This window comes from Entelurus aequoreus, linkage group LG26 (genome assembly GCF_033978785.1).
Source record: "Entelurus aequoreus isolate RoL-2023_Sb linkage group LG26, RoL_Eaeq_v1.1, whole genome shotgun sequence".
Classification (NCBI taxonomy): Eukaryota; Metazoa; Chordata; class Actinopteri; order Syngnathiformes; family Syngnathidae; genus Entelurus; species Entelurus aequoreus.
This window is the reverse complement of record NC_084756.1, coordinates 24,745,561-24,761,269: the sequence shown is the minus strand read 5'-3', so window position 1 is coordinate 24,761,269 and position 15,709 is coordinate 24,745,561. Positions and strand designations below refer to the sequence as shown.

The 15,709-nt window shown below is 36.9% G+C and overlaps 1 protein-coding gene across 2 annotated transcripts in view; it reads right to left on the bottom strand.

Annotated features, from left to right (window-relative positions):
* Nucleotides 1–3,502: 3,502 nt before the first annotated feature.
* The window catches only part of LOC133643187 (zinc finger protein 385A-like), a 74,660-nt gene continuing 62,453 nt past the window's right edge, over nucleotides 3,503–15,709 (bottom strand). For both annotated transcript variants that reach the window (XM_062037610.1, XM_062037611.1), the window contains exon 8: nucleotides 3,503–10,800. In XM_062037610.1, the coding sequence (XP_061893594.1) occupies nucleotides 10,573–10,800 (228 nt within the window). In that variant the 3' untranslated portion in view covers nucleotides 3,503–10,572. The remainder of the gene's footprint in view (nucleotides 10,801–15,709) is intronic.

Here is a 15,709-nt window from a genome sequence, read left to right as displayed (position 1 = left end):
TAAAGAATAGTGAACAACAGGCTGAATAAGTGTACGTTATATGAGGCATAAATAACCAACTGGTATGTTAACGTAACATATTATGGTAAGAGTCATTCAAATAACTATAACATATAGAACATGCTATACGTTTACTGTCACTCCTAATCGCTAAATCCCATGAAATCTTATACGTCTAGTCTCTTACGTCAATGACATCAATAATATTAGTTGATATTTTACGCTAATGTGTTAATAATTTCACACATAAGTGGCTCCTGAGTATAAGTCGCACCCCCGGCCAAACTATGGAAAAAACTGCGATTTATAGTCCGAAAAATACGGTAGATTAATTTATATTATTAGGTGTTGTCAACTTTGTACTTTTTTATGTCATTGCCCGAAATTAATAAATAAATGAATGAAATATACCAGTTACTATGGTAATCTAACTAGTTACTATGATGATCTAATTCAGGGGTCAGCAACCTTTTTGAAAGCAAGAGCTACTTCTTGGGTAGTGATTAATGCGAAGGGCTACCAGTTTGATACACACTTCAATAAATTGCCAGAAATAGCCAATTTGCTCAATTCACCTTTAACTCTATGTTATTATTAATAATTAATTATATTTACACTTAATTGAACGGTTTAAAAGAGGAGAAAACACGAAAAAAATTACAATTAAATTTTGAAACAGTTTATCTTCAATTTCAACTCTTTAAAATTCAAAATTCTACCGAAAAAAAAGAAGAGAAAAACTTTAAAAAAGAATTTATGGAAGATCATTAGTAATTTTTTCTGATTAAGATTAATTTTAGAATTTTGATGACATGTTTTAAATAGGTTAAAATCCAATTTACATTTTGTTAGAATATATAACAAATTGGACCAAGCTATATTTCTCACAAAGACAAATCATTATTTCTTCGAGATTTTCCAGAACAAAAATTTTAAAAGAAATTCAAAAGACTTTGAAATAAGATTTAAATTTGATTCTACAGATTTTCTAGATTTGCCAGAATAATTTTTTTGAATTTTAATCATAATAAGTTTGAAGAAATATTTCACAAATATTCTTCGTCGAAAAAACAGAAGCTAAAATGAAGAATTAAATTAAAATGTATTTATTATTCTTTACAATAAAAAAAATAAATTTACTTGAACATTGATTTAAATTGTCAGGAAAGAAGAGGAAGGAATTTAAAAGGTAAAAAGGTATGTGTTTAAAAATCCTAAAATCATTTTTAAAGATGTATTTTTTCTCTAAAATTGTCTTTCTGAAAGTTATAAGAAGCAAAGTAAAAAAAATAATGAATTTATTTAAACAAGTGAAGACCAAGTCTTTAAAATATTTTCTTGGATTTTCAAATTCTATTTGAGTTTTGTCTCTCTTAGAATTAAAAATGTCGGGCAAAGCGAGACCAGCTTGCTAGTAAATAAATACAATTTAAAAAATAGAGGCAGCTCACTGGTAAGTGCTGCTATTTGAGCTATTTTTAGAACAGGCCAGCGGGCTACTCATCTGGTCCTTACGGGCGACCTGGTGCCCGCGGGCACCGCGTTGGTGACCCCTGATCTAATTAGTTACTATGGTAATCTAATTAGTTACTATGGTCATCTAATTAGTTACTATGGTCATCTATGTCACAGCAGCTCAGACGAGGTACCAAGCAGTGTTGGGCGGGAAGCGTTTCCACAGACGCGGAAGGAGATTTTCACAACAAAGTTCTAAAGCTTAGTGATATATAGAATAGAATAGAATAGAAAGTACTTTATTGATCCCTGGGGGAAATTCAGCAAATATCAGATTGTAGGTGGGTTTATTTTGTACCCTTCGCGTTCATATTTCACTGTTTGTTGCATTTTTGTTGCGTTTCACTTGATTGTAAAATATGTGGATGGAAAGGGGGTGTGGCATTCATATGTTGTCAATATTCAGTGTTTTATCCTTCATAGAAACATTTAAAATTCCATTACGTTTTTTAAGGCGGTCTGTCATGACGTTTTTAGCATTCAATCAGACATTATTGTGAGGTTTTGTATTAGTGTTCCTAAAAACATTTTTGTTCTGTAAATGTGGCCCTTGAGTCAAAATAATTGCCCAGGCCTGGTGTAGATGATCATATCTGCTGTACAGAATTACTTTAGAAAAGAGACGTGTTGGATACTTCTCTTGTTGCCTTATTTGTATTTGACTTTATCAAATGTTTGGCTAGACTTGTATTAAACAAAACCAGTTTTCTTTTAAGTAATATAGAAACTTATCATAGCTGTTGATCTATTTTATGGAGGAATGTAGTTAATCATAGAACTGGCACCCATCCATCCATCCATTTTCTACCGCTTATCCCTTTTGGGGTCGCGGCGGGTGCTGGAGCCTATCTCAGCTACAATCGGGTGGAAGGCGGGGTACACCCTGGACAAGTCGCCACCTCATCGCAGAGCCAACACAGATGGACAGACGACATTCACACGGGTTTTGAATGGAATTGTTACCCCCAAGAATTGAATGGTGTGGTGCCCAAAGAGGGGGTATTTGGAATAAAACAGTCTGTTCACTCACAGTAGAATCATAAACGCAGTTTAATGATTCTGTGCACATTTCTAGAAGAATTCAACAATTTTGAAGCCGCCACATTTACACCTTTTGTCACCGTCTAAAATAATCTACATTTACACCAAAGTTTCTACACAGGACTCCTAAAAACAATGAATATATATATATATATTTTTTATTGCATTTCACATAAGTGTAAGCGAGTATTGCTACAGGTTCATTTTTCCTAAAGCTTCCCGTTATGCCGCCACGGCGGGTCTGACCGGGATACTTTAGGGTCACCTTGGGTCATGAAGCACAGCAAAGAAACCACATTGCTTTATCACACAAAGCCAGCACCTTTTCTCTACCTGTCTGCGCTCCTGATTTATCTTTCACTTTGTGCTGGTGTCTTTTTTTCACCTTCCTTGCATTTGTATTGCGTGTGTGTGTGTGTGTGCGTGTGCATGTGTGCGTGTGTGTGTGTGTGTGCGTGCATGTGTGTGTGCTCACAGTGTTGAAAGTCTTTGTTTTGTGCAGCGAAATGCAAATGAAAGCGTTTAAATGCAGTTGAAATCGCCTGAATGCAGACTTTTATCACACATTTTTAGGGGAATATCTGGGGAATGCGAGGCATGGAAAACAATGGAATGATAACATAGAATCAATATTGATATGTCCAATGAAATGTTATAATTGCATTTTTTTCTATGTTTCCAATCTCTTGAATACAGAGCGAGCCCCTGGGGGAAATTTTATTTTTTATAATTTATTTATTTACTTATTATTATTTTTTAAGACATGTATCTCGTGCGCCCGAGAAACTTTTTATAAAGTTTTAAAAAAAACAAAAAAAGTTTTTTATTTTTTTAGACATGTCTTAAAAAAAAAAAAAAAAAAGAATGATAAAAAATTTTTTTTTATTTTTTTTTTATAACTTTAGAAAAAGTTTCTCGTGCGCACGAGATACATGTCTAAAAAAAAATAAAAAATAAAAATTCCCCCATGTCCCTTTAGGGGCTCCATACTTAAAACATTGTCCATTAGTTAAAAAAAATACTGACTTTGCACATTTACTGATCAAGTTCAGGGCTTCAAATGCTTCATCTTTTCTAACGTGCCCTTTTGTGTTCATTTTTAGCAAATTTAAAGAAACATTTACTACACACCATGGCCTGATCTACTAAGATAGAAGTAACATGCGCTAAACAGTGTGTACAAAGTACAAAATTGTGTACTATTAGTGGGCGTGTTGCTTGCCATCTACCAAGATTTTGTGTACATTTGATACTAATTGCAGACCGCCCTATTTAAATGAGGTTTTTGTTTGTGCTATGCAGTTTACACCATGGAAACACTCATTTACTGCACATTCATGTTATCATGGCATATTTTATGGCCATTTTAGAAGCAGTCCTGCAGTGCGATCGACAACAGAATCCGGTTTTTAGCACTTTATGCTGGTAATAACTGTGAGAAAATGCATATTGCGAGAATATTTTTTTTCTATATGATATATGTTAATAATATATCTTCTATATCAGTGGTTCTTAACCTTGTTGGAGGTACCGAACCCCACCAGTTTCATATGCGCATTCATCGAACCCTTCTTTAGTGTAAATTAAAGTTGTTTTTTTTTCACATTCAAGACAAAGTTATATGTTTTTGGTAACACTTTAGTGTGGGGAACATATTCTAAGTAACAAAGACTTAATTTAGAGTTATTTGGACACTAGGGGAACATATTCTAAGTAATAAAGACTTAATTTAGAGTTATTTGGACACTAGGGGAACATATTCTAAGTAACAAAGACTTAATTTAGAGTTATTTGGACACTAGGGGAACATATTCTAAGTAACAAAGACTTCATTTAGAGTTATTTGGACACTAGGGGAACATATTCTAAGTAACAAAGACTTCATTTAGAGTTATTTGGACACTAGGGGAACATATTCTAAGTCACAAAGACTTAATTTACAGTTATTTGGACACGAGGGGAACATATTCTAAGTAATAAAGACTTAATTTAGAGTTATTTGGACACTCTGGGAACGTATTCTAAGTAATAAAGACTTAATTTAGAGTTATTTGGTCAGGGTTAGAGTTATTTGGTTAGGGCCAGGGTTAGAGGGTTAGGGTTATAATAAGGCCATGCCAAATAAGGCATTAATAAGTACTTAATAATGACTAGTTAAGAGCCAATATGTTACTAATTTGCATGTTAATAAGCAACTAATTAATGTTCCCCATACTAAAGTGTTAGCATGTTTTATTAGTGGTGCACTTGATGAAGCGTGCATGAACATCACCTTGTTCAAACAACACAACCAACATAAACTCACAACAAATGACACACCTGCAAATCAGTGTGACTTCTGCTGTTGTCGTATCCGTAATACGCCGATAGGGAGAAGTTTGTATTTACACGATGAGTCGGGTGTGTCTCGACCTCCGCCGAACCCCTGAGCCCGACTCACCCAACCCCTAGTGTTCCATCCAACCCAGGTTAAGAACCACTGGTCTATATGAAAAAAAATATTACAGAAATGACAAACACATTCAATTAATTTGTTTTCATTAGCCCCTAAGTCATCTCGCAGCTAAAACAAATATAAAATGATATTGCTGAATAGACAATATGTCCAATATTCTTATTTTTGACAGTCCATACATGTTGACAAGCATACATAGGACGGAGCTGCAGCTATCGCCTCCTTTCTCGCAGCCATTTCTGTGCAACGGACGGTTCGCTGGTCCTTTCTAAAACGGCGGCCACAGAACAGTTTCAACCTTGACAGGTCACATTGCTAGTGCTAAATAATTTGAATTCTCTCCTCCCAGTATTGTGTGTGTTTCGATGATCCTGCATATTCATGAAGACACACACACACTAAAATGGATTGCGCTGCTTATTGTGCTCGCTAAAGAAACGCAATGCTCTGCTCACAGGTTTAGTAGATCAGCTTTGCGTGTGCTATCAAGTTTGCACGTCTTTTAGTACACGCAAACCTTAAGTAGATCAGGCCCTTTGTCTTTCGACAGTCTGTAATCTTTAATGTAAGTGTGAAGTCATTATTCTTATTATTAAGACCATAAACTCCATAAGAATATAATACGGCAAGGCGCTGAGTTATGGCTTTGTCGCTACCATCAGTGGCTGAAAGACTTTAAGTACAATTCAAAAAATAAAATTAAAAAACAGAACTTTTTAAACAAAGCTTATCCTGGAGAAGGATATGCACATGGACTTGGTTTCACACACTTTTTAAAAGAAAAACATACATTTATGAAGGTTACTTTATGTCTTAATTACCAAAACTTTTTGAATTTATATTAGTCCCCAGTGGTGGGCCATCAGGCCCAGCACATAAATCATGATCATAAATTGACAAAAGCACATTTTGAATTGACTTTCCCTAAATACATAAAAGTATTGATCATGCTCTCTTCGTGTCATATTAGGCTCCAGATTAAAATAGATTTAGAATATTTCCATTGTTCAAGACTTACAGTACCCTTTTTTCCGACTATAAGTCGCAGTTTTTTTCATAGTTTGGCCGGGGGTGCGACTTATACTCAGGAGCGACATATGTGTGAAATGATGAACACATTAGCGTAAAATATGAAATAATATTATTGATGTCATTGACGTAAGAGACTAGACGTATAAGATTTCATGGGATTTAGCGATTAGGAGTGACAGATTGTTTGGTAAACGTATAGCATGTTCTATATGTTATAGTTATTTGAATGACTCTTACCATAATATGTTACGTTAACATACCAGTTGGTTATTTATGCCTCATATAACGTACACTTATTCAGCCTGTTGTTCACTATTCTTTACACATTTTAAATTGCCTTTCAAATGTCTATTCTTGCTGTTGGCTTTTAGCAAATACATTTCCCCAAAAAATGCGACTTATACTCCAGTGCGACTTATACTCCGAAAAATTCGGTATTCATCATGTTCTCTTCATGTCATATTAGGCTCCAGATGAAAATAGATGCCAACCATTTAGAATATTTCTATTGTTCAAGACTTACAGTAATTTTAAAACGGTGCGACGCATCCTTAAATTTCAGTGTTACAAGTTTAAAAACATTTTGGAAACGTCTGACGGGCCTGATTGAAACGTTTAACGGGCTGTAGTGCGAGAGTAGCGCTGCATAAACTGACTCCTTGCAGCTGTTTTGCAAGTTCATGAGAAGATGAGACTGCCAACTCGACACCTCGTTGGCTGGTTCTGAGACACGATCTTATTGCTTCTGTCTTAATTTGCTTCTTGATTTAAGAAGCAACACATTTTTCTGAACTGATTTAGTTTTTGCACTAAACATATACTACCGTTCAAAAGTTTGGGGTCACCCAAACAATTTAGTGTTCGAGCCTTCATTTCTAAGAACAAGAATAGACTGTGGAGTTTCAGATGAAAGTTCTCTTTTTCTGGCCATTTTGAGCGTTTAATTGAGCCCACAAATGTGATGCTCCAGAAAGTCAATCTGCTCAAAGGAAGGTCAGTTTTGTAGCTTCTGTAACGAGCTAAAGTGTTTTCAGATGTGTGAACATGATTGCACAAGGGTTTTCTAATCATCAATTAGCCTTCTGAGCCAATGAGCAAACACATTGTACCATTAGAACACTGGAGTGATAGTTGCTGCAAATGGGCCTCTATACACCTATGTAGATATTGCACCAAAAAGCAGACATTTTCAGCTAGAATAGTCATTTAGCACATTAGCAATGTATAGAGTGTATTTCTGTAAAGTTAAGACTAGTTTAAAGTTATCTTCATTGAAAAGTACAGTGCTTTTCCTTCAAAAATAAGGACATTTACATGTGACCCCAAACTTTTGAACGCTAGTGTATGTGTATTGAATTTTCAGAAACTAGATTTCTGAAACGTCATTTTTAAACGTACGCATTGAAACTGTCATTCAAAAACCAAACATTCAGTTACATAAGTTCAGTGTCGAAAAAAAGCTTTGGCGATAAAGACGCAAATGAACCGCCAAAAAATTTGATTGAGAAATATTCGGAAACAACATCCCAGCAGGCACAAGACATTGATACAACGTTGATTATACATGCGTGTCCTTTAAATTATACTCCAGAGTGACTTTACTCCGGAAAATACGGTCAATTGAGACAACGTTGATGCCTAACGTTGGATCCACGTTGTTGGCTGGAAAATGACCAGATTTCAATGGTCAAATCAACGTCAGAACCCGACGTTGATTGATTGTTCCAACATTAATTTTGAGTTGCTCAACGTCAGGATCTAATTCAACAAGTTCTCAACGTTGTTTCGATGTCTTGTGCCTCTTGGGTTTGTACCTGAATTACTAGCGCGCCATATGAAAACTGCAAAGGAAGTCAATGCCTCACCAACTATGAACCTCACAGCATGTCACTGCTCTGTGTGATCAAATGTGGGTTGTTATCTGCCGAATGATAGCTACACCATAACCTGAAGACACAAACGTAGTTTCCTGATGTTCTTTTCCTCCGCCGCCTTCCCGTTCTAGACAGACCACAAATATTAAACACTGCTAGCTGCATAGTACTTCACTCAGGTACTTCCCCACGTACTATACTTCATGTGGTTAAGGTGCTCTTAGTTGAATATCTTTAAGACGTAATGTATGCTCTGTTCCTCGCTTAACCTCGGTCTGTGTCCTGTAGAGGTAAATGCAGACTCCCTAAGCCAGCTGGGAAGATCTATAGACATACAGTACAAAGAAATGTTGCAGGAAACTGCAGCAGCAACACAAATTCAAAGAACCACACAAAGTGGGGACTCCTTACACAGTGATTGCTAACAGCTAACATCAGAGGAGACCACAATATACTAGAAGCTCGGGGGCTGCTTCTTTTTTTCCCTTCTGGTACCGATGCTTTGGGTGCGGAGAAGGTTCAGATTTTTACGAGGTGCAGCGGTTAAGTCCATGCTTAATAGAAGTTTGTTTGAAAGTCCCACTTTCTCATCTTTGCTGCTCCTACTACGGGTAGTTAGTGGATCTTTTAGGTTGCAGGATGAAAATGTCTCTTTAAAAAAATCTCAACAAGTCTCCCTGTTAACATAGCAGCCGTCTGCAACTACAGTTTGCACCAGCAGGTGTCAGTCTCACCAAAATGGAACCAGAGCCGTCTATAGGAGTATGACCAACATGGTTCCAGAGTGGGTCCCAAACATGGTGCTCTGTAGTCACATGACGGGCTTTCGACCAATCATTTAAGACAGACCTGGGCAAATTCAGGCCCGGGGGCCACATGCGGCCCGTTAAGCTTTTCAATCTGGCCCGCCGGACATTCCCAAATATTTTTTTTAGATATTTAAGATGTAAAGTGTAGCTGCCATTATGATGTGCAGTCATGTTTTATAATGACCGGAAGTCTTCAACTATACTAAGTCTTTCAATGCTTGGAATCTGCACTTTTGCATGATATACCAGTTACTATGGTTATCTAATTAGTTACTATGATCATCTAATTAGTTTGTATGGTCATCTAATTAGTTACTATGGTCTTCTAATTAGTTACTATGGTCATCTAATTAGTTACTATGGTTATCTAATTAGTTACTATGATCATCTAATTAGTTACTATGGTCATCTAATTAGTTACTATGGTCATCTACGTCACAGCAGCTCAGACGAGGCACCAAGCAGTGTTGGGCGGGAAGCGTTTCCACAGACGCGGAAGGAGATTTTCACAACAAAGTTCTAAAGCGGGGGTCCCCAAACTTTTTGACTCGGGGGCCGCATTGGGTTAAAAAAATTTGGCCGGGGGCCAGGCTGTGTGTGTGTGTGTATATATACACATATATACATTGTCTTTATAATCCGTTTTGTCATTGAACATCAATTAACATTGATGTTCATCAACATTTAACATTGTCACGTTATCGATGGGAAAATTAATTTTTAGACAATATGATTTGCCTGAGCGACTAGAAGACACCAAGAGTAACAAGCGGTAAAAAATGGATTGGAAAGGAAAGATTTCCAAAAAAATTTTTTTTTTTTTTTTTTTAAACTTGGGACTTCCTGTGGGCCGGATTTTGGATGCTGGGGGGCCGGATCCGGCCCGCGGACCGTAGTTTGGGGACCCCTGTTCTAAAGCATAGTGATGTATCAGATATATCAGATTGTAGGTGTGTTTATTTTATTTATGGGGCGGTATGGCGTAGTGGGTAGAGCAGCCATGCCAGAAACCTGAGGGTTGCAGGTTCGCTCCCCGCCTCTTGACATCCAAATCGCTGCCGTTGTGTCCTTGGGCAGGACACTTCACCCTTGCCCCCGGTGCCGCTCACACCGGTGAATGAATGATGAATGAATGATAGGTGGTGGTCGGAGGGGCCGTAGGCGCAAACTGGCAGCCTCGCTTCCGTCAGTCTACCCCAGGGCAGCTGTGGCTACAAATGTAGCTTACCACCACCAGGTGTGAATGAATGATGGGTTCCCACTTCTCTGTGAGCGCTTTGAGTATCTAACAATAGAAAAGCGCGATATAAAATCTAATCCATTATTATTATTATTATTATTTTGTACCCTTCGCGTTCATATTTCACTGTTTGTTGCATTTTTGTTGCGTTTCACTTGATTGTAAAATATGTGGATGGAAAGGGGGGGTGACGTTCATATTTTGTCAATATTCAGTATTTTATCCTTCGTAGAAAAATGTAAAATTCCATTACATTTTTTAAGGCGGTCTGTCATGACGTTTTTAGCATTCAGTCAGACATTATTGTGAGGGTTTGTATTAGTGTTCCTAAAAATAGATATACCGGCCCCCAGACACATTTTGTGCTCTAAATGTGGCCCCCGGAGTCAAAATAATTGCCCAGGCCTCATTTAAGAGATTGTCTGGCCATACTCTCACTGATTGGTCAAAAGCCACCCACGTGACTACTGGGTGCCATGTCGGCACCAAATCCGGAACCCAGTTGGCCGTACTCTCTCTATACACGACTCTAAATGGAACACAAAGTGGCTTTGGCTCGCTCCTTCACAGTGTGCTTCTTCCCGACCCCTCCTCATCCTCCCGCCGTCAGTACGGGGCAAAGAGAATGGGCCCGTGCGCAGTACGAATTGGCCCCGGGGCGGGCCTCAGCAGGCTGAGGGGTGCCCCCTGTAAGAGGTGGTGATGGGGGTGATGGTGGCTTGCCGGGCCGGGAGCTCGTAGTGCCAGCCGGTTGGAGGACGCCGCGGCGGCCATGACTGCTGCCACAGCCAGAGGATTTGGTAAAAGTCCCGCCCCTAGAGTTTTTGGAAGTTCCTTTGGAGAGAAACAACATAAGGAGTGACTCTTTAGGGCGGTGAATGGAACGTACGGTACATGGACATAAGTGTCGGGACACAGGGAAGGGAAAATGATTTGACTGTGGGGGGAATTTGAAATCAATACTGGAGCCTATCTCAGCTGCATTCGAGCGGAAGGCGGGGTACACCCTGGACAAGTCCCCACCTCATCGCAGGGCCAACACAGACAGACAGACAACATTCTCTTATTATTATAATCAAATGACAGCAGTCATTTCCATTTCTTATATAAGTGTTTAGGCCCACTTACAATGACAATAACAACAAATATTGTTTTTCATGAACTGTGTACCGTAATTTCCGGACTATAAGCCGCACCTGACTATAAGCCGCACCAGCTAAATTTAGGGGAAAATACAGATTGCTCCATATATAAGCCGCACCAGACTATAAGCCGCAGGGTTTTGATGTGTAATTAGCGTAGTATATAGGGGTTCCTGCTACCACGGAGGGGATTGTCGGGACAGAGATGACTGTTTGGGAACGCAAAGCCTCCCATTTATTAACAATAAATCTTTCAATCATTCAATCAAACTTTCACATCTTTGACATGGCGAACAGCATTCGTGCAGAGTACAAATAATACAACGGTGCAAAGTAATACAAAGTGCTCGCCTGTACGTTATCAAAATAACCAGCCTACCGGTATATGAAAAGTCAGTCTTTAATCATTGTGTCATCGTCTTCTTCCTGTGTACTAAAACCACCGAAATCCTCTTCGTCGGTGTCGGAGAAGAACAGGCCGTAAATAAGCCGCACCCTTGTATAAGCCGCAGGGACCAGAACAAGGGGGAAAAGTAGCGGCTTATAGTCCGGAAATTACGGTACTTCTATTGTTTGTCTGGGTGGAGGTCCTGCTTTGGAAATAGTTTGTAGCCCTTTCAGACATTGCATTTAGTCCCCATTAAAACATTCACATGTAGCACAATGAGATGTAAGCAGGGGATCATGTGTACATTCCTGCAACTTCCTGTTTGTAAAAAATTTATTTTTATTAGTATTTATTTAATATACTAACAGCATTTCATTATTAATATTTATAAATGAAGATTCCTAATAAATGACACTAGAATAAGCACACATAAATCATAGTGTAACCACCTGGAATGACACTTTATGTGTGGTGTTGGAGTTGTCCCACTTTTTGTGTGGCTGTAAACGCATCACTGGCTAAGTGCCATATGTGCATGTGTTGGCGCAAGTGAGAAAGAGCGAGCGGGTGCTGTTGATATCACAAAGTTGCTTTTGGTCTGGTTTGTACTGCAGAAAATGACCACTTTTGCTAGATATCTTTTTTTTTTTTACTAATGTTTTGGTGATGTGTTTATGGCCGACAATAAAGAGTTTTGCTCAGTAAAGTGATGGATGGAATTCATGTCCTCAAAGCGTCTCGACAGACGTTACAATATTTGAACGATGATGACGAAAACTGTTTTCTCTGTCGTGTCCGTGTGTCGAAAATTGTCATGCGCTTATTTTTTTATTTGCTTTTGTGCGTGACATAGATTTGCCGTGCGCAGAGGACGCTTGAGCAGTGCGCAATTGCACAGGCGTGCACCTTAGAGGGAACGTTGGTTGGAACATTTATTGGCCTAAAAATGCATTTGCTATAATCAACCTTAACATAGTAATTAAAAAACTGGAATGGTATGGCATTAGGGGTAATGTATTGGACTGGGTCAGGAGTTGTTTGAATGACAGAAAGCAGTTTGTAAAGTTGGGCGATTATTGTTTGGCATGTTTTAACATTACTTGCGGCGTCCCTTAGGGGTCAGTGTTGGGCCCTAAATTGTTCATTTGATATATCAATGATCTGTTCAGGGTATCAAAAGCAATTTAACTAGTGCAGTTTGCAGATGACACACATATTTCTAACTGTCTACACTGCAAAAAGTCAGTGTTCAAAAACAAGAAAAAAAAAAATACAAAAATGAGGGGTATTTTATGTGAACTAAGCAAAATTATCTGCCAATAGGACAAGAAAATTTGGCTTTTCAAGACTTTCCAAAACAAGTCAAATTAGCTAACCTCAATGAACCCAAAAATACCTTAAAATAAGTATATTCTCACTAATAACAAGTGCACTTTTCTTGGTAGAAAAAAAAAGAGACCTTTTTGCTCAACATGTTGAAAAATATTCTTAAATTAAATAAATGCTAGTGCCATTATCTTGACATAATGATATGCGCTCGGCATCAGGATTTTTTTTTCATGCTTGCAATAACAAATGATGACTTTAAAAAAGTAGTTTTATTCTTGTGAGTGTTGATGACACAGCTTTGCAACACTTGATATTCTAGTTTCAAGCATGTTTTACTCAATATAGGTCAGGGATGTCCAAAGTGCTGCCCGGGGGCCATTTGCGGCCCGCAGGTCATTTTTTAACGGACCATTTTAAAATACGATTAAACATTTTTTTAAAACATAAAAAGTGGTATGAAAGAGCAAAAAGGTGAAATGTAACAATAAAATGTTGCAATGTTTACTCTAATAACACAAAGCTGCCATGTAGGCTGTTTCTTTCTTTAAAAAATAATAATGAATCAAAATCAATGTTATTATGAATTATTGCCCTATCCAAGGCTCCAATTACGTCACATTAAATATTGCACTTTGAGATATTTTTTGGGGAAAATGTTGCATATTTTGTGTTTGCCATATAAAAATTTTTAGCTGTTTTTTTTTTTTTTAAAGAAGGGCCTAAAACGAACAAACAAAAAACAGAAACAACAATAAAACTTATAATTGACGGATACATCTGAAGTTGATCTCGAGATCATTGTGTTAAAAGTAAACAGTACATTTATTTTTGAACACTTTAATGAGTAGGACCCTTTTTGTTCCCCAATAATTTTTCTGTGATTTGTTTTCAAGTGTCATCGCTCAAAAAATAATAATGATCAATGGTGTTATGAGTTATTGACCTTTTTAAGGCTCAATTATATAATCTCAAATATCCCACTTAAAAATTTTATTGGGTGAAAATATTGCATATTTTGTGTTTTTTCCATAAAAAAACAGGGTTTTCTTTGACAAAAAGAGCATACGACTTAAATCTTTAAAAACGTTATATTGACATATAGACCTAATGTTGATCTAGGGATTTAAAACTTGAATTTAATACTGAATAATGACACATTTTTTATATTTTTTTTACCAAAACCTTTTGGGGTCCCTGGGATCAAGCCTGAGTGGAGGCCTGAATGTATCTTTTTTATACATATATTGTATTGGTTTTTAAAATAAAAAAATATCAAAATGGCCCCCGCTTGCTTTGATTTTTCAGTGTGCGGCCCTCAGTGGAAAAAGTTTGGACACCCCTGATATAGGTCATCAAATCTCAGCAACAAGCTGTAATATCTTACTGATATCATTTAGGAGCAAAACACTTAAAACAAGTAAAACACTCTAACATAAAATCTGCTAAGTGAGAAGAATGATCTTATCAGACAGAAAATAAGCAAATATCACCCTTATTTGAGATATTCAATCTTACTTAGATTGCAGTTTTTGCAGTGTAACAATCACAAAGTGTTTGCATTATTCTTATTATTCTAATCATTTGGTTAGTCATTTACTTGTTATTGGTTGGTACGTGTATTGCCTAAATGTGTATATTGTACGTATGCACTGTATTTTTGTGCCAAAGAAATGTGAGGAAAAGATTATTGATAATATATTGCAATAAGACCAGTAAATTAATCATTGTACACTGCAAAAACTGAAATCTAAGTAAGATGAAATATCTCCAATAAGGTGATATTTGCTTATTTTCTGTCTGATAAGATCATTCTTCTCACTGAGCAGATTTGATGTGAGAGTGTTTTACTTGTTTTAAGTGTTTTGGTCCTAAATGATGTCAGTAAGATATTACAGCTTGTTGCTGAGATTTGATGAGCTATATTGAGTAAAACATGCTTGAAACTAGAATATCAACTGTTGTGTCATCAACACTCACAAGTAGAAAACTACTTTTTTAAAGTCATCATTTCTTCAAGCATGAAATAAAAAATCATGACTTTGACACAATTGTGTCTCATAATTAAAACAGATGACAGCCAAATGGACTTTGCTGTTTTATTTTCAATGAAACAATAGAAAACACGTACTCATATAGTAGTACAGTTGGCGCAGTACAGTAAACTGACAGTTAATATTTAAACATTTAACATTTCAAACAATTTTGAACAGAAATAGTTCATGCACATTCAGATAAATTCCTAAAAAAAATTACAATTAAAAAATGTTGTCCGGGGGCCGGGCTGTATATATGCGCACTAATTGACTGAAAGAGCACACACTTGGCGTGATGATGTCATGTTATCCATGGAAAAATGCATTTTTAGACCATATGATTTGCCTGAGCGGCTAGGAGACCCCGAGAGTAACAAGCGCTTGCCTTGTTGCCTTTCCATTAAGAACAATAAACTAGTTTTTAGTATAAGCTTGCTGGTTTCAAGAAATGTGATGCCGAGCGCATATCATTATGTCAAGATAATGGCACTAGCATTTACTTCATTTAAGAATATTTTTTAACATATTGAGCAAAAAGGTCTCTTTTTTTTCTACCAAGAAAAGTGCACTTGTTATTAGTGAGAATATACTTATTTTAAGCTATTTTGGGTTCATTGAGGTTAGCTAATTTTACTTGTTTTGGAAAGTCTTGACAAGCCAAATTTTCTTGTTGTATTGGCAGATAATTTTGCTTAGTTCAAATAAAATACCCCTCATTTTTTTATATTTTTTAAATTGTTTTTGAACACTGACTTTTTGCAGTATATACAATTATAAAATAAGAAAGCTAGTTATTTGTGGGAATAAATGTGTTTTGCTTCTTCCCACTCCTTTTGGGATATGAAAAAACC